Source organism: Felis catus, chromosome D3 (genome assembly GCF_018350175.1).
Source record: "Felis catus isolate Fca126 chromosome D3, F.catus_Fca126_mat1.0, whole genome shotgun sequence".
Classification (NCBI taxonomy): domain Eukaryota; kingdom Metazoa; phylum Chordata; class Mammalia; order Carnivora; family Felidae; genus Felis; species Felis catus.
The window spans coordinates 21,496,119-21,519,552 of NC_058379.1; the positions used below are offsets into that span (position 1 = coordinate 21,496,119).

The window sequence follows — 23,434 nt, forward strand, 5'->3', positions numbered from 1 at the left end:
AGGTCCAGATAATTTCACTATTAAATTCTACAAAAATTTGAAAGAAATAAGAAAGACAAACATTACAAGAAAACTACAGACCAATATCCCTCATGAAAGTACATGTAAAATTTTCAAATAAAACATTAACAGACCAAAATCAACAGCATGTGAGGGACACCTGGGTGGCTCAATTGGTTAAGCATGTGACACTTGATTTCGGCTCAGGTCATGATCTCATGGCTTGTGAGTTCGAGCCCTGCATGCGGAGCCTGCTTGGGATGTGGAGCCTGCTTGGGATTCTCTCTCTCTCTCTCTCTCTCTCTCTCTCTCTCTCTCTCTCTCAATCTCTCTCTCTCCCTGTGCCCCCTCCCCCTAACTCTCTCTCTCTCAAAACAAATAAACAAAAACTTTTACAATATTTTTAAAAAATCAACAGCATGTGGAAAAGATAATATATCATGGCTAAGGGGGTTCTATATCTCAGGAATATGGGTTGATTTAATATAGAAATCAGGAGAACCATACGATCATCTCAATAAATAAAGAAAATCATCTGGAAAAATTTAACTACCATTCATAATAAAAACTCTCAATAAACAAAAGGGAACACTGTCAATCTAATAAAGGGTATCTATAAAAATACTCAATGGTGAAAACTGTTTTTGTTTTCCCAAGGTAGGAAAAAGACAATTATGTATCCTCTCATTACCTCTGCTCAAGACTTTACTGGAGATGCTAGTTAGTGCAATAAGACAAGACTTTATATAATGGGATCATACAGTATGTGTTCTGTTGTATCTGGCTTTTATTTACTTTTTAGAGAGAAAGAGAGAAGAAGAGAGGGGCAGAGGGAGAAAGAGGGAGACAGAGAGAATCTTATGCAGGCTCCATGCCCAGCACAGAGCTGACATGGGGCTTCATCTCACGACAGACTCAAATCAGTAAATGAATCTAGAAAGGTCACAAAGCACAAGGTATCAGTTGTACTTCTATACTGTAGGACAAACAATTGGAAATGAATTTTTAAAATAATTCTATTCACAGTATCATAAAAAAGGCATTTAGGAATAAATTTTATAATATACATACAAAACTCCTATGCAAAGTTACAAAACATTGAGAAAACAAAGAAAAGCTATATAAATAGAGACGTTCTCATGTTCACTTATTGGAAATATCAATATGTTTAAGACGTCCAATCTCTCCTAAATTGATCTATATAGATTCAGTGCAATCCCAAATTTAAAAAATCCCAGGAAAAACAAAATTGAAGAACTGATTTCAAAACTTGCTTTAAAGATACAATAATCAAGACAGTATGGTAACAGCATAAGGATAAATGAGTAAATAAATGGAACAGAAGAGAAAGTCCAGAAATAGATGCAAACTGATTTTCAACAAAGGTGTCAAGGTAATTCAATTCAGGAATGAAAAGTCTTTTCAACAAATAGTACTGGAAAAACCTGAAAAACAGAAAAAAGTTAATTCTTGGCTCCTACCTCAGACCATATACAGAAAAAAGTTCAAGATGATCACAGACCTACATGAAATGCTAAAACTATAAACCTTCCAGGGGAAATGTAGGAAAATATCTTTTAAGATCTTGGGTATAGGTAAATATTTTTTTAGAGAAAACCCAAAAATCAGTAATTATAAAAGAAAAAATTTGATGAACTGGACTGTAACAAAATTAAACAGGCTTGCTCATCAAAAAAATACTGTTAATTCATAAAGCCAGCTGCAAGGAAATGGTTTCTCCCAAGGTATGCAGCGGTTAGTTGTAAAATGCCACAAGGGCTTCTTTACTCTGAGTGGTGATTTCTTCCTTACCAATGATGCTCCAGACAAGCTTTGCTGTTTTCATTTATTCCTGAGGGCACACATAACAGTACTCCCTAGTGAACCCCACTGCTCATCCCTCCTAATTTTGCCTCAGAAACAGCAAACAATCCAGGGCACCTGAGTGGCTCAGTTGAGTGTCCTACTTCGGCTCAGGTCATGATCTCACAGTTCGTGAGCTCGGGCCCCACATCAGCTGTCTGCTCTTAGCACAGAGCCTGCTTAGGATCCTCTGTCTCCCTCTGTCTCTGCCCCTCTCCTGCTTGCTCTCTTTCAAAAATAAACATTAAAAAAAAAAAAAAAACAAGAAAGAAAGAAATAGTGAACATAAACATTAAAAAAAAAAAAAACAAGAAAGAAAGAAAGAGTGAACAATCCAAAACTAATCCCTGTTTCTCTTTTCCCTCTTCAGAATCCTTTAGTGGGAACACAAACCTTACAAATTCCTTTCCCTGAGAAACAGCACCATTCCAGAATTCCTCTGGAATTCCCTCCTTCAAAGGCAATCAATCTGACTTGGTAAAACTACAGACTTTTGATCCTGGCTGATGAGGCTTTAAAAAGATGCTCAGCATTATTAGTCGACAGGGAAATAAGACAGCACTCCGCATCAACCAGAGTGGCTCAATTAAAAACACTGTCAAAACCAAATGTTGATGAGGATGTGGAACAACCAGGCTGGTGGGTGTATAATGACACGACCCCCTGTAGGATTAAGATTAAGCATATCTCTACCCTGTGATCCAGAAGTCAGCTTCTAGTATCTACTCAAGAGAAATGACAACACCATCCACCTAAAGGTTCACAGCAGATTTATTCATAATGGCCTCAAACTGGCAACAACTCATATGTTTAAATGGATCAAAATATTGTCTTATATTCATACAACACTACTCAGTAAACAAGAAACATGGCTCAACCTCAAAAACATTACATTGAACTTTAAAACAAGTCAGACACTGGGGCGCCTGGGTGGCTCAATGGATTAAGCATCTGACTCTTGATTGCAGCTCAGGGGATGATCTCACTGTTGTGAGATCAAGCCCCATGTCAGCTCTGTGCTGGGCATGGAGCCTGCTTAAGATTCTCTCTCTCTCCCTCTGTCCTTCCCTTCTCTCTCTCTCTCTCTCTCTCTCTCTCTTAAAAGATAAATAATAAAAGCCAGAAACAACAGAACATACACTGTATGATCCCATTATATAAAGTTCAAAAACATGCAAAATTAACCTGGGATGATAGTTACATGTGAGGGTTAGGAATTAACTGGAAGGAAATGAGGGAACTTTCTGAGGTGATGGAAATGTTGTGGATCTTGACTGGGTTGTTGATTATCCAGGTATACAATTTGTGAAAACTCATCAAACTATTTACTTAACATATGTGCCTTTCACTATTAATTTTAGCTCAATTAAAAAAAAAAAAAAGACAAACCAGTCTTGTCTCATTCTCAGAATAGTATTTCACTGGTAGGTTAAGAAACGACAATTTTTAGTTGCCATTCATGAGCTCCCACTACAAATTCTGTCCATATTCCTAAGATATTTAAAAAATACCCTAAGAATTATGGAAAAATAGAACATACATATTTTGGGGGAACTCTGATTTGCTAAACTCCGTACGAAACCTATGAATATTCATTTGCTGTAGGAATCACAAATCAATTCTAAGGGTTAGGAGGAAGGTTGATATTTTGTGCTGACATTCTGCTTGTATTCCACATGGATTATCTCACTACTTTTCATGACAACCCTATAAGATAGGGTCTGAACTCAGGCCTGTCTAGCTTCCAAGCCAGGCTCTCCATCACTTTGCTCCCTCATGACCAGAAAGGCAGGAACCTAAAAAACTAAGTTTTCTAAAAAGATCCAACTAAACTAAAACAAGATAAAATCCAGATCAGGCTAAATCCACATCAGGCCTTGGTTATCTTCCAAGCCTTCTGGCTACTTCCCTGTCTCCAATTCACCCTCCACCTTTTTGTCTCAAGAATGATAACTGTAAAATCACCCAAGACTGATCCCCAACAAAAATCCTTTAATTAAAAATTTTTTTTAAAACTTCTACTTTTTTTTAAGTTTATTTATTTATTTTGAGAGAGACAGAGACAGTACAAGTGGGGAAGGGGCAAAGAGAGAGAGAGAGGAAGACAGAGAATCCCAAGCAGGTTCCACATGGTCAGCATGGAGCCCAAAGTGGGGCTCGAACCCATGAAACTCTGAGATCAGGACCTGAGCTGAAAACAAGAGTCAGATGCTTAACCGAGTGAGCCACCCAGATGCCTCAACAAAAATTCTTTTAGAAACTCCTCTTGGCTATTGTGTGTGTGTGTGTGTGTGTGTGTGTGTGTGTGTGTGTGTTTAATGTTTATTTGTTTTTGAGAGAGACAGAGTATGAGCGGGGGAGGGGCAGAGAGAGAGGGAGACACAGAATTCAAAGCAGGCTCCAGGCTCTGAACTGTCAGCACAGAGCCCAATTCGGGGCTCGAACTCATGAGCTGTGAGATCATGACATGAGCTGAAGTTGGACACTTAACTGACTGAGCCACCTAGGTACCCCTCCTCTTGGCTATTTTGAAAGTACTCTCAAAATGTGAAAGTCTCTGCAGCATGCCAAAATACAAAAAAGCAACAGAATAAATCATGACTTTGTAAAAGAAACAAAGGGTGTGTGTGTGTGTGTGTGTGTGTGTGTGTGTGTGTGTGTGTTAAGTATTAATGACATTTTTCAAAGGAATCTTGTATCAGACATCAATACAGGAACTAGGTAAAGGTGAAGCCATGGTCTGCAGAAGGGGAAAAGGTAAGTGCTGTCCCCTTGTCAGCCTCTAATTTCTCAGGGCTTCCCCCTAATAATCTTCTCCTTGAACTTTGTGCTAAGGACTCAGATTTCTGGCTGATCCCCTCAGACTAGCATTCAGAGTCCTTCAAAGTCAAAATCATTGTAACTTCTCCTACATCCCTGCCTCTTGGTCTCTCTGTCCTAAATTGATATACACTTTTCTCAGGGCAATCTCCACAACTATCACTTTACTAGTTACATGCACCTGCTTAAACATCTGTTATCTTTCTATGGGCCTGGGTGATCTCCTGGGTCTGGTCCTCCTCATCTTGCCCACTCCTGCCATCCATCCTCACCCCTCAGCTCATAGCATGCTTCCCCCAGGGACTTCCCGAAGCACCAGCTCTGAGCTCTAGAAGAGCTCGGGGCTGACATAATTGAGGACACATGGATCTATTCTCTGGAATGGTTCTTCAATTGTTTCTTGTGTATCAGTCTTACCTCCTCACAAAGATTGAAAGTTTCTACAAAGTCATCAAAAAGATCTTCCTTTTGATCTAGCACAAAGTCCCTGGAGTCAAGGAGACCTGAACTGAAACCTGGCTCTGCCACTTACTGGTTGTTTTACATGGGGGAGTCATTTGTCATTTTGAGCCTGTTCTCTTAGGACTGCTGTGAGAAGGAAAATTATTAATGAAGTTGGTGATGTCATAGGTGAATGAGCTTATATATCTGTTTCCTTTCGCCCATCACACCACACCCACCACAGTGGTAGACACACAGTCAGTGAGTATTAAGTTCTTTGTTATATTCTGCCAGAATGCAGCAAGGATCTGCTATGGGCAAATTTTACCTCTGTGGGAGCTAAAAAGACATAGCTCTCTGCTCTTTGCCCATCCTAATTTTGTTGACGACTATATTTCAAACTTCAGAAAGTCAGGTCTAGCAGAACAGGAAGCAAGCATTTCAGGGAAATCACACTCAAGAATGCCTGCCAAGGCAAAGCAAGGTCCAACCACACTCTGATCCAGAAAGCTAATGGGCAGCTCTAATGGAGCTCACACTGGCTTGCAATGAGGAAAGGGGCATAAAACTCGGGCTGTTTTGAAAGCATTTGCAATAAAGATGAGCAAAAGCTTTCCCAGGAGAAATAGTGGATGTCTTTTCCTGCTCCATGAAATCAATGAGCCCACCTAATTGAAAAACCAGGAAGAACTAGGGCCTAGGGGCCTAGGAAGCAGAAAAACAACACAAATGGCAGTGGGGGCAGCAGAATTAGACCTGAGAAGCCTGCACAGACAGGAGCTACACAGCATACCTGTGAAAGAGTGCTGCTCTTGCATTGAGGACACTTTCCTGCTGGTGCCATCGCCAGAGTTTTCTCCATGCGTGAAAGGCCACAGGCAGGGCTCTCTGCTGGAAGTGACTGTCTGCTCTGGACTTCAGCCGCTACAGTAAAACAATGAATGGCCTTTATTTGTACTTTATATTATTTAAAAAAATGACCTTTCAGGGTCACACTCTAGAGGGACGGTTGCTTTCTACACAAAATTGAGAAAAAGATTAAGATAATATTTTTTTTTCAACGTTTATTTATTTTTGGGACAGAGAGAGAGACAGAGCATGAACGGGCGAGGGGCAGAGAGAGAGGGAGACACAGAATCGGAAACAGGCTCCAGGCTCTGAGCCATCAGCCCAGAGCCCGACGCGGGGCTCGAACTCACGGACCGCGAGATCGTGACCTGGCTGAAGTCGGACGCTTAACCGACTGCGCCACCCAGGCGCCCCTAAGATAATTATTTTTAATCTTTGTCAACACAATAGGTGAAGAATGAAATATGAGAAGGAAGAGATTTTTACTTTAAAAACAGGTTGAGCATCTCTTCACACATTTGTGTGTGTGTGCATATACACATGCATATATCTAAATGTTTTGTCCTATGTACTAAGTGTTCATACCATTGCCTGTTTTACATCTGCCAGTGCTTACCTCAGTGATATAAATGGGCTTTTTGAACCTTACGAAATTTATCAGTTCTTTGTCATGTGTGTTAACAACACTGTTCCCACCCTGTAATATATCTTTTGATTTTATGATGTTTATTTGCAATACAGATTCTTTAAATTTTTATGTAATTATGAAAGGCTACTACTGTATCACTAAATATCAGTAGGAAGACAGAAAACCAACATAAAAAAATACATATGCCTTCATGATCCAAAACTTTGGGATAAAACATGTGGCAGATTTTAAAACAGGACCTCAAATTCTTGGGTCTTCCTTTACTGAAAAGTCCCATCCCCTTGAATCTGGGCAGGATAGTGACTGCTTTGATCAACAGAGAATGGTGACAATATCAACATGTGACTTCGGAGGCTGGGTCATGAAAGGCCACACAGCTTGTGTCTGGTTCACTGTGACACTTTTGGAGTGAGCAGCGACACAGGAAGTCTGACCGCCCTGAGGTCACCATCATCATGCGTGAGGCAATCCAAGCCTCTCAGAGAAGCCTGATGTAGGTGCTCTGGTTAACAATCCCAGATGAGCTCAGTCTTCGAGTTATTCCAGTCCAGGAACCAGCCATGTGAGAAGAAACTTCTAGATGATCCTAATGCCCTGCCATCAGACTTCCCAGCTGAGGCCCCAATAATCATGGAGCAAAGACCAACCATCTTTGTTATGTCTTCTTTCAATTTTTGACCCACAGAATCCATAGGCATAATAAAATGGTTGTTTTTTTTTTTTAATTTTTTTTAATGTTTATTTATTTTTGAGACAGAGAGAGACAGAGCATGAATGGGGGAGGGTCAGAGAGAGAGGGAAACACAGAATCTGAAACAGGCTCCAGGCTCTGAGCAGTCAGCACAGGGCCCGACGCGGGGCTCAAACTCACGGACCGCGAGATCGTGGCCTGAGCCGAAGTCGGACGCCTAACCGACTGAGCCACCCAGGCGCCCCAAAATGGTTGTTTTTTTAAGCCACTGGGTTTGGGGTGATTTTTCACATAGCAACAGATAACTGAACAGTAAGCATATGTGTGTGTGTGTGAATATATGATATACATACTCCTACACACACAGAGGAAAAAAGATACCAGACTTACTCACCAAATGTTATCTTAAGACTATGGGTGTTTTATTTTTTTTTTTTTTCTTTTATGTATTCCTACACTTCTCAAATTATAATGTCTATATATTGCTTAAGGGCATTTACATTTTCAAATGTAAACAGAAGTAGAAGCAATACTATAATGAATCCCCATGAACTTACCATCTAGCACCAACAATCAGCAAACATTTTGCCATTCTTTACGTATTACTTTTTAAAAAGAAAGAAACCCACAATGAATAATACTTTTATCTTTGCCTGAAATAGAAAGAACTGATGTTCTCCCTAAAGAACTTGATGTTCTCTGATGTCATCTCCTTAGATGACGTTCAGATTGTTAGCTAAAGATTTGAAAAAAAAAAAAAATCCAACAGCAACTAAGCAAGGGCTCTTACTATTTTTCAGACCTTCTATATTATGCAGGCCATGTAAGAGCAGTGTGAGAGATAAGAACACTGACACTTGCCTTGACCTTTCCACCAATGCTGGGTCCCAGTGTCCAGGGGCTCTCTTTTTCCAGGAGGAAAATAGGAGACTCTGTTTCTTTTCCACCTTAAATAAACACTTTTCAACCCTAGCAAGCAGATTCTTTTCCTAAAAGGTCTCTATCTTCTGGTGAGCTTGCATTAAATGAGCTTAAGAGACCAAGTGGCAACATCCTTTCAGAAACAGCCACGTCATCCAAAGGAATGTCAAATAATGCAGCAACTCTAAGCATTTTCCAGGTTTGGAAGGCAAACGATGCCCTAGGCTGGTACCACCCAAAGAGCAAGAATTGGGATGATCTTTAGGAAAAACTCCAAAGCAACCAATGGCAGTCTGTCTGTTCACTTGTTTGTTCATTCATTTGTCTAAACATTAGTTGGCACCTTCCCTTTGTCAACACTGTCGAGCTGAGAAGAGAGAGACAGGGTCTACCCTCAAGTAGCTCACAGTCTGGCAGGAGAGAGGCATGTAGACACCTACATAATGATATGATGAATATGCTGGTAAAACCACACGTGGTGTGGCGCTGGGGAAAGAGGTAGCACCTGAGCTGAACAGGTAGGAGGGACAGGGAAGTGCAGGTACAGAGATGCCTGGGTGGCTCAGCTGGTTAAGCGACCAGCTCTTGATTTTGGCTCAGGTCATGATCTCATGGTTTGTGAGATCAAGCCCCACACTGAGCTCTGTGCTGACAACACGGAGCCTGCTTGTGATTCTCTCTCCCTGTCTCTGCCACTCCCCTGCCATCTCTCTCTCTCTCAAAATAAATAAGTAAACTTAAGAAAAAAAGTGCAGGTACAGTGAGAAGCACATTCAGGGAAGGACTTGCAGCTTAGCTGTTATGAAGGAACAGAGTGGTAATAGGAAAGGGCAGAGAAACAGCCAGAGACCAGCTCCCAAAGGAGTTTGTACACCTTGTTAGAAAATTCAGATTCTATCTCAACACTATGAGGAAACAGCCAAATTCTTCAGATTCATGTGTTAGACTTTAGAAGCAGACGGTGGTGGGGGTGGAGAAGGCAGCAGAAAAACAACTGGCAGGAGTTTGGTTTGTGTCTTCCTCCATTTCACCATGGATGGCCAAAAAGAGCCATGGGCAGCACCACTTACTACTGCAATGCCCATGCAGACATTATCAGTTGAACACAAATTCCCCCAAGCCTAAAGGTGGCCTTGAAATCCTTGGTTCAGCACTCTCAACAGCTGCTCCCATCATTACAGCTAATTTGCCACCCTGGTGCTAAATTACAAGGCCTGCGGGAGCAGGAATTTTACTTGGTTCGTATCACAACTGTATTCTCAGTGCTTAGCAGTGTCTGAGGTACAGCAGATGCTAAATGAGTCTTTCTTAAATGTAACTGATTAGAGGGCGCCTGGCTGGCTCAGTTAGAAGAGCATGCAACTCTTCATCTCGGGGTTGTGAGTTTGAGCCCCACGTCAGGTGTAGAGATTACTTAAATAAAACTTTAAAAAAAATGGAACTGAATCCTTTCTCAATCTACCTTTACTAATTTGCCAGCCTGACCCTCACATCCTCCCACCTGCTGTGGGTACTGGTCTCACACTGTTTAGTGCTCAGACACAGCACTTACGTTCTGTACCTTTTCCAGTACTTCCTGAAGGTTGGCCACCTAATATAATAAGTGAGTAATGATGTGAATGGAATGGCTGGTTAAGAGCTCATCACTCTCAGCATGTGCGTTTTCCCAGCAGATGAAGGAATGGGGCTTAAGCAAACTTTCCAATGTCACTAGAGGGATCTGGGGGAAATACCTTTGAGCTTTTTACAGCAACCCCTCTTCCAAATCAGAACACTAAGACCCCTTAGTATAGCTCTTTTCCAAGAATCTTTCCAAAGCAAATGGATCCAAGAATGTAACCCAGTGGAATTATCTACTATGAAGTACTCCATACCTGCTTGTATCGTCTCTTCTGAGTATACCGTAACCACAATTTGATACACTTGCATAGCAACGTTATTCTGAAATAAAACACATAACACCAAGGTATTGCCTATTGCACTTTCAGGCTTTGGGTCTTAAAAATGCTGTTTGGGGGCACCTGAGTGGCTCAGTTGGTTAAGCGTCTGACTCTTGATTTCAGCTCAGATCACGATCTCACAATTGTGAGATCAAGTCCTGCATCGGGCTCCGTGCTGAGCATGGAGCCTGCTTAAGAATCTTTTTCTCCCTCTGCTCTGCCCCTGCTCCCATGCACACTCACTCTCGTAAGTAAATGGAGTGGAGTGGAGTGGAGTGGAGTGGAGTGGAATGGAATGGAATGGAATGGAATGGAATGAAATGAAATAAAATATTTAAATTAAATTAAATTAAATTAAATTAAAATAAAATAAAAATTAAAATGTTGCTTGTTTTTTTAAGACTGGAAAGTCTGGGTGTGGTTACATCTTAGCATTAAAGGCACCCCATGGGTTTCACTCTGGGAGAGAGAGAAATAAGAACCTATTATTCAACATGAAATCTGTCAACCCGATTTTGGGCTGTGGCTTGTCCCCAAATTTTGACAACTTTCTTACAAACCTAAGTAGATCACCAAGCACAGTGTCTCTGGAACTTGAGTAATACATATGAAATCCCCTAACTATCCTGAACTTTCTGGTTTTATGACTAGTCTGGGGCTTGTAGGACCACCTGGGTCTGTGACAAGCTCCTTTCACAAAAGTGATACTAAGAGTGAGAACCACATTCAGTTCTGTAAACCAGGATTTAGAGCAATGACAGACCCTGATAACTCCAAGTTTAGTTAAATAATGAGATTCTCAACAACCCATTAAAAAAATGCTCCAAAATGGGACCCACAACTATGCGAATCAAGTTGATTATACTACCGGGGAGGAGGGCACGTTGAACATTTCTGGCAGCAAGAAAGTGAACAGTGGTTCCCTCTGAAGAACCTAATGAATTGGACTTAGGAATTGGAGGGATTCAGAGAGCTTTCATTTTTCACTTTATACCTCCCTTCCTCACAGACATGTAGTGCTTATTTATTTTAATTGAATAATTAACTCCAAAAAACTCAAGACACTCGCTGCATTCTTCAAGACCAAGCCACAAATACTCACTCGCCTAAGCCTTCTCTTTAACACGATCAATGCATGAATTCTAAGATGTGAGCGTCACTGCAGCCTGAAGGATTGAGGCAGAGAACCAACAGGTACATACTTTAAACTATGGGGACCAAGAACCAACACAAACATCTTCACTCCACCTCTCATCTGATGAGCTAAAAGGAAAATGCAAGCTCAGGAACTGCTGGTTTATAGCAGGGCCTTTCTAAATCTGCCTAGTCATGCAGGGACAGTAAGCGCTCACTTCTGGAGTGCAGCGAGTCAGTCCCCAGAGAGCCCCAGGAGAAGGCCAGAGTTCCTACCTGCAGTGGTCCCAGGCAGCACGCAGTGAGGGGAGCTGCTCCCTCTCTTCCCTCTGCTCAATTCGAGACTGCCAGAGGTTCCAGAACCTGTGCAGCAGCTGAAGTAAAACAGGAAGGAAACAGAGGTTTATTAAGCCAAAAGGTAAAATGATCTCTCTTAATCTATTAGCAAATCCTTACCCCAAAAGACCACAAGTTCCCCCAAAGCAGGAATTACCTTAGCCGGGAGTACCCAACATATAACAAGTTTACAAAATATTTACAGCTAAGCTATACAGAGCTATTGTGGGCCAACATAAAAGGCAAAAAGATGGATTTTCCAGTTTATGGAAATCAGAATGAAGAAGCTGAAGCTATTCCTCATCTGGGCCTCATAGAAGACAATGGCATTTTATCTTTTTTTGTTTGTTTTATTTTTGAGAGAGAGAGAGAAGAGGGGCACACAGGCAGAGAGAGAGATAGGGAGAGGGAGACACAGAATCCGAAGCAGGCTCCAGGCTCTGAGCTGTCAGCACAGAGCCTGATGCGGGGCTCAAACTCATGAACCATGGGATCATGACCTGAGCTGAAGTCGGATGCTTAACTGAGCCACCCAGGTGCCCCAACAATGCCATTTAAAAAATTTTTTTTTCCAATGTTTATTTATTTTTGGGACAGAGAGAGACAGAGCATGAACGGGGGAGGGGCAGAGAGAGAGGGAGACACAGAATCGGAAACAGGCTCCAGGCTCTGAGCCATCAGCCCAGAGCCTGACGCGGGGCTCGAACTCACAGATCGCGAGATCGTGACCTGGCTGAAGTCGGACGCTTAACCGACTGCGCCACCCAGGTGCCCCAACAATGCCATTTTAAAAGTTAAAACTGATATTATCAGATATTACTGCCTATGAAATAGGCTTGCTAAAAAAAAAAAAAGGAAAAAAGTTTAACTTCAATCTAATCAAGCCCTTAAATCTAACCGTTAGTTTACACGAACAATATTTTAAAAAAAGAAAGATGAAATGGCATCAAAAGGAAACCGATAAATCGAGAGTATGGAATATTGTACAAAATAGTTGGCCCTTCTTTTCCAAAAATCAGTGTGACTGAAAAAAAAAGTACACCTTATGCTAAGTGAACTAAGTCAGTCACAAAAGGGTATGTACTGGGGGCACCTGAGTGGCTCAGCTAAGCATCTGACTTTGGCTCATGTCATAATCTCAGCTATGCTGACCGCTCAGAGCCCGGAGCCTGCTTCAGATTCTGTGTCTCCCTCTCTCTCTGCCCCTCCCCTGCTCATGCTCAGTCTCCAATTCTCAAAAATAAACGCTAAAACAAACAAACAAAGGGCATGTACTGTAAATATGAGGTTCCTACAGTAGTCAAATTCATAGAGACAGAAAGGAGAAAGGTGGTTGTCAGGTGCTGAGGGTGGAGGGGGGAGGAGAATGGGAAGTTAGTGTTTGATGGAGACAGAATTTTAGTTTTTCAAGATGAAAAAAGTTCTGGAGATGGATGGCAGTGATGGTTGCACAATAATGGAAATGTGCTCAATGTCACTGAATTGTACTCTTGACAGTGGTTAAGATGATAAATTTTGTTATTTTTTTTTTTTTACTACAATTACAAGATAAACATGTTAAGCAAAAGAAGTAGAAGGAGGAGGGCTGTTATTAAGAGGCTTAAAGATATAACCAAATATAGTGAGTCACCAACCCTTTATTGGATCCTGGTTTGAAAAAAACATCTATAAAGACATTTTGAGGGCAACTGTGAAGATCTGAATATGGGCTGGGCATTGGATCAAATTAGGGAATTACTGTTCATTTTATTAAGGATGACAATGATATTGTGGTTATGAAGGAAAATGTTATTTTTGGGAGATGCATGCCGAAAAGTTTAGGCGTAATGTTTCATGTTGTCTGTAATTTACTTTAAAATGATTCAGCAAAAAAATGTAAATATTAATAATCAGCTAATATTTGAATTTAGATTGTAAGTATATAAATGTTCATTATACTGTTCTTTATATTTTTCTGTATGTTTGAACATTTTCATAATGAAAAACAAAACCAAAAAACCCCATCCTCCTAAACCCAGAAACACGATCTATAAGTAGAGATAGGATGTTTGTTGCCCTCAGGTAAACCAACCACTGAAGACAACAGATTCCCAGTGCAAACACCACCTGGAATGCAAGACTCAAAGTGTATTCCCTAGATCAGGAGCCTGACCTCTGAGTCTGCTATCAAATTTCTGAGCAAACAGATAAAAAATGAGATTAGGGAAAACCAAGAGTTAGGCAGTATGGCTAACTAGAGAAAATGGACACTAAGGTTTTGGAGTCTAAAAAGTCTGGACAAAACTCTACAATGGCCATCAGAGGTCCCTTCATACAGATGACCCTCACCATTATGTCATGCTGCTGGTGAGCGAGGTTCCTTTTTATTTGCTGGAGACGGGCGTGGGTCACATTGTCTTTTAGGGCTCGAAAACAGAAGTGCTGTGAATAGAAGGAAGGACACAACTAGTTACAAATCAGCAGCATCTGTAAAAGTAAGCCAGAGGCTCAGTCGTGGATATTCACAGCTGCTCCCATGTCCCTGGGATCCTTTCTGCTTTGAGATTCAGTTGGGAGTCTGATACAAGCCAGCCCACACAGTAGGCACTTAATAAATAGCTGTCTAACTGATCCTCCGCTGTCCACTGTTACTGCACAAGAACAAACACACCCTCACCTCTGACCAGGAGAGATACCATGGCCCAGAGGGAACACTACAGACAAAGGTTAAAAACATCAACTTTGCCTCTCAGAAAAAGAGACAGACTTTTAGCTTATGGTGTGTTTTTTTCAAGCCATGTGTGTGTGGAGGGGGTGTCAACATGCACACTTATACAATTAGAAAGTAGTTTTGTAGAATAGAATCAAAGGAGGAGAGGGAAGCCTTGGTGAGTAGGGGGGCTGGGGTAGGGGCAAGACGCGAGACTGGCTCCAGCTCCAGCAATACTGCCTCACATGTCACCTAAGCAAAGCCTATTCTCCAATGCCCTGGGCTCCAGTTTTCTGAGACAGAAGTGAAGCGTTTAGGGGTTTTCATATTGTGGTCTGTGGAACCCCAGAGGCTCCTGAAAGTGTCTGAAGATCTCCTTATGTGGTGAGGGTTGGGGAGAGCAGCAGAAGAGGGACTGCTCCCCAGACCCTGCTTCATCCGCAGAATTTCTGCGTTGATTGATTTCACAGACTAGGTTCCCACAATTAAAAAGAGGGCCCGCCCTTGGGGTCGTGAGTTCAAGTCACGTATTGGGTGTAGTAGAGAGTACTTAAAAACAAGAGAAGAAAAAGAGGGCCCACCATGTAAAAAAGTGCAGTACTAGATCACCTCCAAGTTTCCCTTACAGCTCCAGACCCTCTGACCCCACACCATTACCATTTCTTATCCAAAATGAAAACAGGGACACGTACAATGGAACAGAGCTTCTTGAGTGAAGCTAATCCCACAACCAGATATACTTGAAGAGCATTATGTGGGCCTGGGTTCCCCAAAAGTGGATGGTTAAGCAGGGTTGGTAACTATGGTTTTGAAGCAACTCCTACGTGTAGATAGGCTTTCTATTATAAAGTGTGCTTTCTTCTTATCACATACTATATAATTAGTTTATAGCTTTTATAATTAGTTTGTAGAGTTTTTTAAACATGGTAATGTCACATCTTGGACCTTGGTCAGTTGTGCTGTTAAATATTAAACACTAAAACTTTGGCAGTTCCTGAAGAAGAAAAAAAAAAAAAAAAGGCCTTGAGAGGCTTCCGTGTTCTCACCAGCAAGCTGTGTCTGCTGTGATCTTCTGCCGCCTTCCACTGGGCCGCTTCTTCGGTGCACAGCAGCACATCCGCCAGGGAGTTAAGGCCTTTCATCTCAAAAGTGTTCCCACCCCAGCACACTGCAACCCAGTGACCCATCGGGAGGGTCCTGGCTTGAGGGAAAACAGGCATGCCAGGTGGCCTACGTCCACCTCTGCCTCCTCCTGATGATCCCAGGAAGAGGAGGAGGCAAAGGGAAACTGTGAGTTGCTTATCAAACAGTTGGCCTTGCCTTTCTCCCTTCTGATGCCCATTTGATGACAGGCAAGAACAGTTGAGATAAATTGCCACGAATTACAGTAAACATTTGCAAGTAACCTTATCTAAAGCTCTCCTGTCTTCCTGCATCCTTTGTTTTGGCACCAAAACCCCAGTCAGATGTTTCAGCTAAAAACCTTGGAGTTATTTTCAAACCTTCTCCTCCCACTCTCTCCATCTACTGGGCTGCCAAGTCCATCTGGTCTCCTCTGAAATCTCTCCTGCTTTTCTGTTCCCACCCCTGATGCCCTGCAGTGCATCTGACTTGCTCCTCACACAGACTGGCGAGAGTCTCATGTAACTGCTCTCCTCGTGCCAGCTTTGCCCTGTAATCCAGACCTCCAAGTACAAACCTGCTCCATCACTTCTCTTCTTAAACACCTCCAGAGGATCCCCAGTGCCATCAGGAGAAAGCCCAAATTCCTGACCGCTGCATCCAGGGCTCTACAAGCTGTTCCCTAGCCTGTATCTAACCTGCACTGCCCTACTGCCATCCATACCCCCACAGCTCTGTAACAGATCCCTGTCACTGCCCTTGGATCTTTTCTTCATCTATGTGTAAATGCCATTCCTTCCACCTGAAACACTCTTCCCGACTTTGCTAGGTGACCTTGTGATCCTTTAAGGACAAAGTCAGCTCAAGCCCCATCTCCTTGACTGAATCTGCACATCTGGGCACATACTGTAATGAGGGCAGTGATTATGGACATGTGCACAGGAGTCAAAGCACCGGAGTCAAATGCCTGGGTTAAAAGCTCCTGGCTCTGCTCAATGATATGCTGTGACTTTGACAATAATTGAGCCCCCTTGAATCTCGGTTTCCTCATCTATAAAATGGAAATACTGACATCTGCTCCACAGGGTTGCTATGAGGGTTAAACAGATAATGCATAGTCTGTACATGGTAAAGCCCAATAAATGGAAACTATGATCATAATGTTAGGGCTGCCAAGAAACACACAGCCATGGCTATTTCCACCACCTAGTGGGTAAAGAAAAGCAATGAAATGGCAACATAAAATTCAGGATAGTGGGATTACCACTGAGGGGGAGGAAAGGAAATGCAATCAAGGATGAACAGTGTTAGCAAATTGGCAGGGTTCTAATTTCTTTTTTTCATGTTTTTTTATTATTTATTTTTGAGAGAGAGAGAAAGAGAGAGACAGACCACGAGTGGGGGAAGGGCAGAGAGAGACGGAGACACAGAATCCAAAGCAGGCTCCAGGCTGTCAGCACAGAGTCTGATGCGGGGCTCAAACTCACAAACCGTGAGATCATGACCCGAGCCGAAGTCGGACAATTAACTGACCGAGCCACCCAGGTGCCCCAGCAAGGTTCTAATTTTTAAGTTGGGTAGTGGGTACACAGGTATTTTAATACCATTCATTAAACTGTTAATGTGTACTACACATACTCTTTTGCAAGCACATGTCCAGTGAAAAATTTTTTAAAAAGAAAACAGAGATCAGGACCACCTTATATTGTCAGTAATTGTTTTCCAAATATCTCCTGCCCTTTGTCTCAAAGGCTGCTGAGCTCATGATGCCCTGGCTGTGGTGATGGATAGGGCTGGGTGACTGAAAAGGATACAGTGTTTCCAATGAGTAAAGGCCCGCCGCATTGCCATCTTCCTGGCCAGCCCTTCCACGCGTGCGTGCACAGCATACAAACTCTCCTTCCGCTCCCAGGCCCACTGCCAATCACAGAAGTGTGTCTGGAGCACAGTGACCCGGTGGAATCGCTCAGCCATGTCTGCAACAAAGAAAGTAACTACGTGCTGCCCCCTGCAAGGTTGAGAGATGAGCTGGAAGCATCTTTAAGATAAGCTGCACCCTACTACTGGCAGACAGCAGGGATTCGAGGATGTTCTTACAAAGAATTCTAAAATAAAAGTTTTTTTTAGGCAGGGGAGGGTAATTTGGAAGCCCTTAGCTACACTTCTTCTCTCCAAGGAAAGAGAAAAGGTCTGTAATTTTAGGGAGGAGGATGTTACAAAATCAGTTCTATTAAAGAGTTGAGGCTTCCACTTAACTACTGATGACCAGGAATGGTGGCGGCTGCTTTCAAAGAAGACTCTTTCACATTTGCCTCTTTACTGATGTCTCCTGGGTGGGACTTCAGGGATTGACTCAATGACACAACTTGGTCACCATGCTGGCAAAGGTGTTTTTCGAGCTTTTAGCCAGACTGATCCTGGCTGCCAGTCACCTGCTTTTAATACTAATTAGCTAATGGCCTGATGAACTGAAGTCCAGGAAGTGGAAGGGAATTGAAATGGAATTCAAATGCTGTAAAGAGGGGCACATTAGTCAGTGCCTAAATAACAGCTTATCATGCTAAATAGCTTCATGCCTTCACCTTCCAGGCTTGGGCAACCAGACAGTGGGTCTCCTTCATTATCCTCAGACAGACACATTCAAACTCTCCCAAAAGGCAGTGCTGGCCTGGCAGCCCAGGAGGGAGGCCTGGGTGAAAGCCAGCCACGTCTAGCACGCTGCTTGACTCACTTCTGTGTGGGCTCCAGAAACCAAAGTACAGAAAGTACCAACGATCATGATCAGTGTGTTATTACTTCTGAACTCTAATTGGGAAACTAAACCATGAGAATAGTGATTAAAAAAACCCTCAATATCCTATATCACATGGGTTGCATAATTGGGGAGAAGTAGAAACAATCCAAATATCTATAGATACAAGAGTGGCTAAATAGATTAAGGTAAGCCATCCTACAAAATGCAGACAATCATTAAAAAAATAACATTTATGAAGAATACTGAAAGACATAGGAAAATGTTTAGTTGTGTAGAAAAAGATACAAAGTTGTATGTATCCTATTAATCATAAATAATCACAGTATTTATGTAATAATTAAACCCTGTTGAAAAAAAAATATTTTTAGTGGAAAAGGCCAGAAGGAAATAACTTAAATGTGAATTGAAGATGATGTATGTTCCTCCTCAATCTTTTTCCAAAATTTGTGGCATAATGTGGTTATCTCTATTTTTTTTTCCTTTGGTTATATCTCTCCTAATAAAGAGCAGCACCACTGGCAGAAGACTGTAAATTGTGACATGATCCTCTGTCTCTGGAGCCTGGGACTTCCTGCTCACCCTTCTGCTGTCTCTTCACTCTGCGGACCTGCAGGTATCCAAGCCAGGCCTTCAGGGATTTCCACTTTTGCCAGTGCTGATGGTGTTTCACTGCGGAGACCATCTTCTGTCTCTCCTTCTGGACATACAGGAGCTGTTCCCGCCACTGTGACCAAGCCTGAAAGCCAGAGAAAAGGCAACAATCAAAGGAGAGGCAGGAAAACAGAGGTGAAGTACTGGTAAGGGAAAAGAGAAACTGAGATACAAAGCTAAAACTAGAAACAAGGAAGTAACAACTCCCAAGCAGGATCATGAGCTATAGAAATTTGCAGTGAAAGGCTCTTTAAGAAGGACATTCTACTTCCAGAAAGTAATTTATTTTCTGGATTAAGAACAAGGAGGGGTGCCTGGGTGGCTCAGTGGGTTAAGGGTCCGACTATGGCTCAGGTCATGATCTCACAGTTTGTGGGTTCGAGCCCCACATCGGACTCTGTGCTGACAGCTCAGAGCCTGGAGCCTGCTTCCAATTCTGTGTCTCCCTCTCTCTCTGCCCCTCCCCCACTCATGCTCGGTCTCTCTCTCTCTCTCTCTCTCTCTCTCTCTCTCTCTCTCTCAAAAATAAACATTAAAAAAAATTTTTTTTAAAGAACAACAAGGAAAAAGAGGAATAATAAAATCAACGAACAGACAAGAAGCTGTGACAATCCAAGGGGTGATATATTTAATTCAGATTTGGGATAGGCGAGGGTCTGCCTTTCTCCCCCAAGTGGGAGGAAGCCTATCGTCTCAGGCACATTAGCTTCTGGGAAGTGTGACCTGCAGAAGTTGAGGGTCTACAAAAGGATTCCCTCAAGACTATCCATAATTGTGCACCCTTAGCAAAGTCTTCATGTGTGCCTAGCTATATGCATGCCCTAGTTTGAAGATGACAGTCTCAGATGACAACTTCATACCTTCTTTTCTTAAACCTGTAACACCTATTCTCCTTTCCTTCCTCTCAGCTGAATACCATTCTTCCTATTTCACCAAGAAAACAAAAGCTATCAAAAGAGAATTTTCTCAAGCTTCTCTCACATCTACCTACCCACCTACCCACAGGCTCTGCCTTCCCTCTGGCTACTCTGAATAAAGTATCCATACTCCCTTCCATCAGAAGTTCACCCCCCACTATGGATACATCCCATGTCTCTCACCTTCTCAGGTTCATCACTAGCAATTTCCCCTCCTTCTGCATCATTGGTTTTCACCCTCTACTAGGTTTTTAAAATCAGCGTATGAATGTGCTATTATTTCTCCAATCCTAAAATGCAAATCCTTTCAGGGATATGACAATCGAAAACAACAGATGACCTCTGATTGGACCCTGGACCTGACACTAAAATAGCAATAATCTACGGTTTAAATATGAATTGTATTGTAGATATTACCATATTAATATTGAATGTCTTAGATATGATAATGATATTGTGATTATATAGAAGAACATCCTTATTTTTAGGAGATAGAAGCTGAAGTATTTAGGGTAAACTTTTATGTCTGCAACTTTAAGCGACTCAGAAAATATAAAGAAATATATTGACATACTTAGAGAAAGCAAATGTAGGAAGATGTTGGCAATAGGATAAACCAGTGAAGAGAATACAGTATCTGTCATTTGGTGTTTGTCAAAAATAAAAAGCTGTGGGGAAAAGATTACTGTCACAAAAAACACTACCCGAAAGGAATAAATCAGATTCCTAAGCAAACCACCACTTTGCCATCCAGCTAACACTGGAGTTCTTTTCTTTCCAGACTCCTCAAAAGAAGGGTCTATTTTCTCATTTCTCTTTTCCCAGGAAGGCCTTCATGAATCCTCTCCCCATCAGGCTCACTGAAACTGCTCTTGCCAAGAGCATCAATGATCTCCGCGTTGCTCAATCCAAAGGTCAAATTCCGCTCCTCACCTTCCCTGACCTGCCAGAAGCATCTGACGTGGCCAATCAGGCCTGCAGATTCCCCAGGCTACCTTCGCCTTTATTCCTCCCAGGCTCAGTCCTGGGACTAATCGCCCTCCCCCCACGACCCCCCAAGCTATACTCACTCCCTTTGTCCTTTGATGCAGTTTCATGACTAAATACCAACTGCATGCCAAGAACTCCCAAATTTACATCTCAGGTCTGGACCTGTCCTCCATACTCCACATATATTCAACTGCTTCCTTCACATTTCCTTGAGGATGTTCAAAAGGCCTATAATATAGGCTGAAGACACAAAGCAAAGAATGGAGCTAACTCCCCTCCATCTTCCCCATTTTACTAAATGGCAACTCCACTGTTCCAGTTACTTAGGCCAGAAACCTGGGAGTCACCTTGGACTCTTTCTCTGAAGCTTTACGTCTTAACCATCTATTAGCGAGTCTTGTCAGCATTACCTTCAAGGTATACCCAGAATCCAACACCATCTTGCTATCATCCTTGTCTAGAATCCCACCTGGGATTTTGTAATAGCTTCTTAACTGCTCTCCCTGCTTTCATTCTTGATCTTTTATGGTCTATTCTTAACACAACAGCTGAAACCAGGGATGCAAGCCTCCCTGGAACCCACAATTTAGACATATGGCTTCTAGCTGCCTCTGACCAGAGTCACGTAGCCCCTACTTACTAGTTAAAATAACCTGTAAAGATGCCTCAGGGAGTAACATAAACTTGCCTCTCAACAACTCTGTGGGATGCTGTTCTGCCTGAGATAACAAAAACAATGTGCTGTGTTTGCCAGAAAAAAAATAATAATTTGCAGCTTAGTGATAGTCACAGGATGTAGAACTTTTGCCTTTGTACTCTAGAGATGACATCGCTAATGCAATCCCTAAGAATGTTTTGCAGTTCCAGGCCCACAATGCAGAACAACCGGGTCCCTGAAGCAGAACGACCATCTCACTACAATCACACTGAAACCAGACTGGGAGATGCCAAAAGGGACAAGATGATCAAGGAAGGAAATGTGATAGCTGACCTAACTCTAATCAAGTGTGATCCAAGACCCTGAGACCCTTACCCTGAATTTTCACCCTTTAAAAACCCCTGCTTGTAAAGCCATTAGAGAGTTTGGGACTTTTGTTTCATTTATTTATTTTTAATGTTTATTTTTGAGAGAGAGAGAGCAAGTGAGCACAGGCAGGGGAGGGTCAGAGAGAGGGGGGACAGAGGATCCAAAGTGGGCTCTGCACGGACGGCAGAGAGCCCAGAGAGCTGAAGTCGGATGCTTAACCAACTGAGCCACTCAGGTGCCCAAAACAGTTTGGGACTTTTGAACATTACCTTCTCGTTCTCCTGGGTGGTGCCACGCTAATAAGTAGCCTATCTTTCTTCACAGCAAAAGTTTGGTATCAGTTTTTATTGGCTTGCTGTGCATTGGATGGATGAACACTTGTGTGGTTTGGTTACATAGCCAGAGCGATCCTTTTTGGTTTATTTTGGTTATGTCACTTAAATCTCTCCTTTTTATGGGACAGTTTTCTTCCCTGCCTCTTTTCCTCTTTCATGCCACCAATTTTTCAGAGACACTAAACATGTCCCACATTTTAGATTTGGCTGATTGTCTCAGCAAGGGTCTTTGACTTTTCTCCTTGATCCCTATATTTCCTGGGAACTGATAGATTCATGTTAGACTTGGTTGGAGTCATGTTCAAATTTTTAGGCAAGAACATTTCTCAAATGGTGCTGGGGCCTCCCACTACCTCGCATCATGAGGCACATCATGGCTGGCTGCCCCAGTTTTAGCCATGTCAAGACTGTCAGTGGCTTCAGATGAAGTTAGCCTGATCCCTCCATTACTTTTCCTCATGGTCTTCTCAGTCAGTGGTTGCTGCTTAGATCCATTTTCTCATTAGGGGTGGCAAAACTGATTTTCTGATTCTAGTAATCCTTCTGCATCTACTAACTGGAATTTTGTAAAGAGGCCTACCCTCTGGTTTTGCAAAGATATAGTTTATACAGGAAAGGCAGGGAAAATGCTTGATTTTTTGCTTTCATTAATTTTATTTTATTTTATTTTTTTTGAGAGAGAGAGAGAAAGAGAGAATGAATATATCCCAAGCAGGCTCCATGCCCAGTGCTCAGCCTAACATGGGACTCACTCATGATCTGAGTTGAAATCAAGACTCGGATGCTTAACCAACTAAGCCACCTAGGCTTTCATTAATTTTCTAATTGAGTAAATGCTCTAACAACCCAAATATGTGACCAGTGAGTTCCTCCTCCCCCATTATACATGTATGGATTTTTATATATTTGATGTGTTTTCATTCACTGCAGTTATTACTTTCTGAGGTCCCAATTGTTCTATCGTAAGTCTATGAGTCTTTTGGCTGAGTTCTGACACAATTCCATTAGCCTTTGCTAATTTCCTCACTTTCCAGCAGACTATATCCTGGGCTTATGATGTCCATATCCTGCTCTAGACCTGGAATCAGCCATTTCTCCAAAAAGCCTCAGTTCCTTTCAGCCAGGACATAACAGAGACCATAACTTGGGCACTGGGAATGCTAAATGCCATACATTCTCGCTACTCATTGCTTCTAATTTTTCAGTAAATAGAACTAGAAATACATTTTTTAAGTTAAAAAACATCTTAAGTCCATATTGATATTTACATTTCCAATCTCAGATGACAGGGCTTTTTATTTAAT

General features: G+C 42.1%; 1 protein-coding gene across 27 annotated transcripts in view; it reads right to left on the reverse strand.

Annotated features, from left to right (window-relative positions):
• SFI1 (SFI1 centrin binding protein) overlaps positions 1-23,434 on the reverse strand; it is a 104,429-nt gene that overhangs the window by 20,966 nt on the left and 60,029 nt on the right. For 22 of the 27 annotated variants that reach the window (XM_045041508.1, XM_045041519.1, XM_045041507.1 and 19 more), the window contains 7 exons: positions 18,790-18,946; positions 17,270-17,431; positions 15,380-15,450; positions 13,973-14,065; positions 11,585-11,682; positions 10,109-10,175; positions 5,918-6,048 (listed from right to left, as the gene is read on the reverse strand). In XM_045041508.1, coding sequence (XP_044897443.1) covers positions 5,918-6,048; positions 10,109-10,175; positions 11,585-11,682; positions 13,973-14,065; positions 15,380-15,450; positions 17,270-17,431; positions 18,790-18,946 — 779 coding nt within the window. The remainder of the gene's footprint in view (positions 1-5,917; positions 6,049-10,108; positions 10,176-11,584; positions 11,683-13,972; positions 14,066-15,379; positions 15,451-17,269; positions 17,432-18,789; positions 18,947-23,434) is intronic. The other 5 variants (XM_045041510.1, XM_045041532.1, XM_045041531.1 and 2 more) reach the window with 1 other exon arrangement.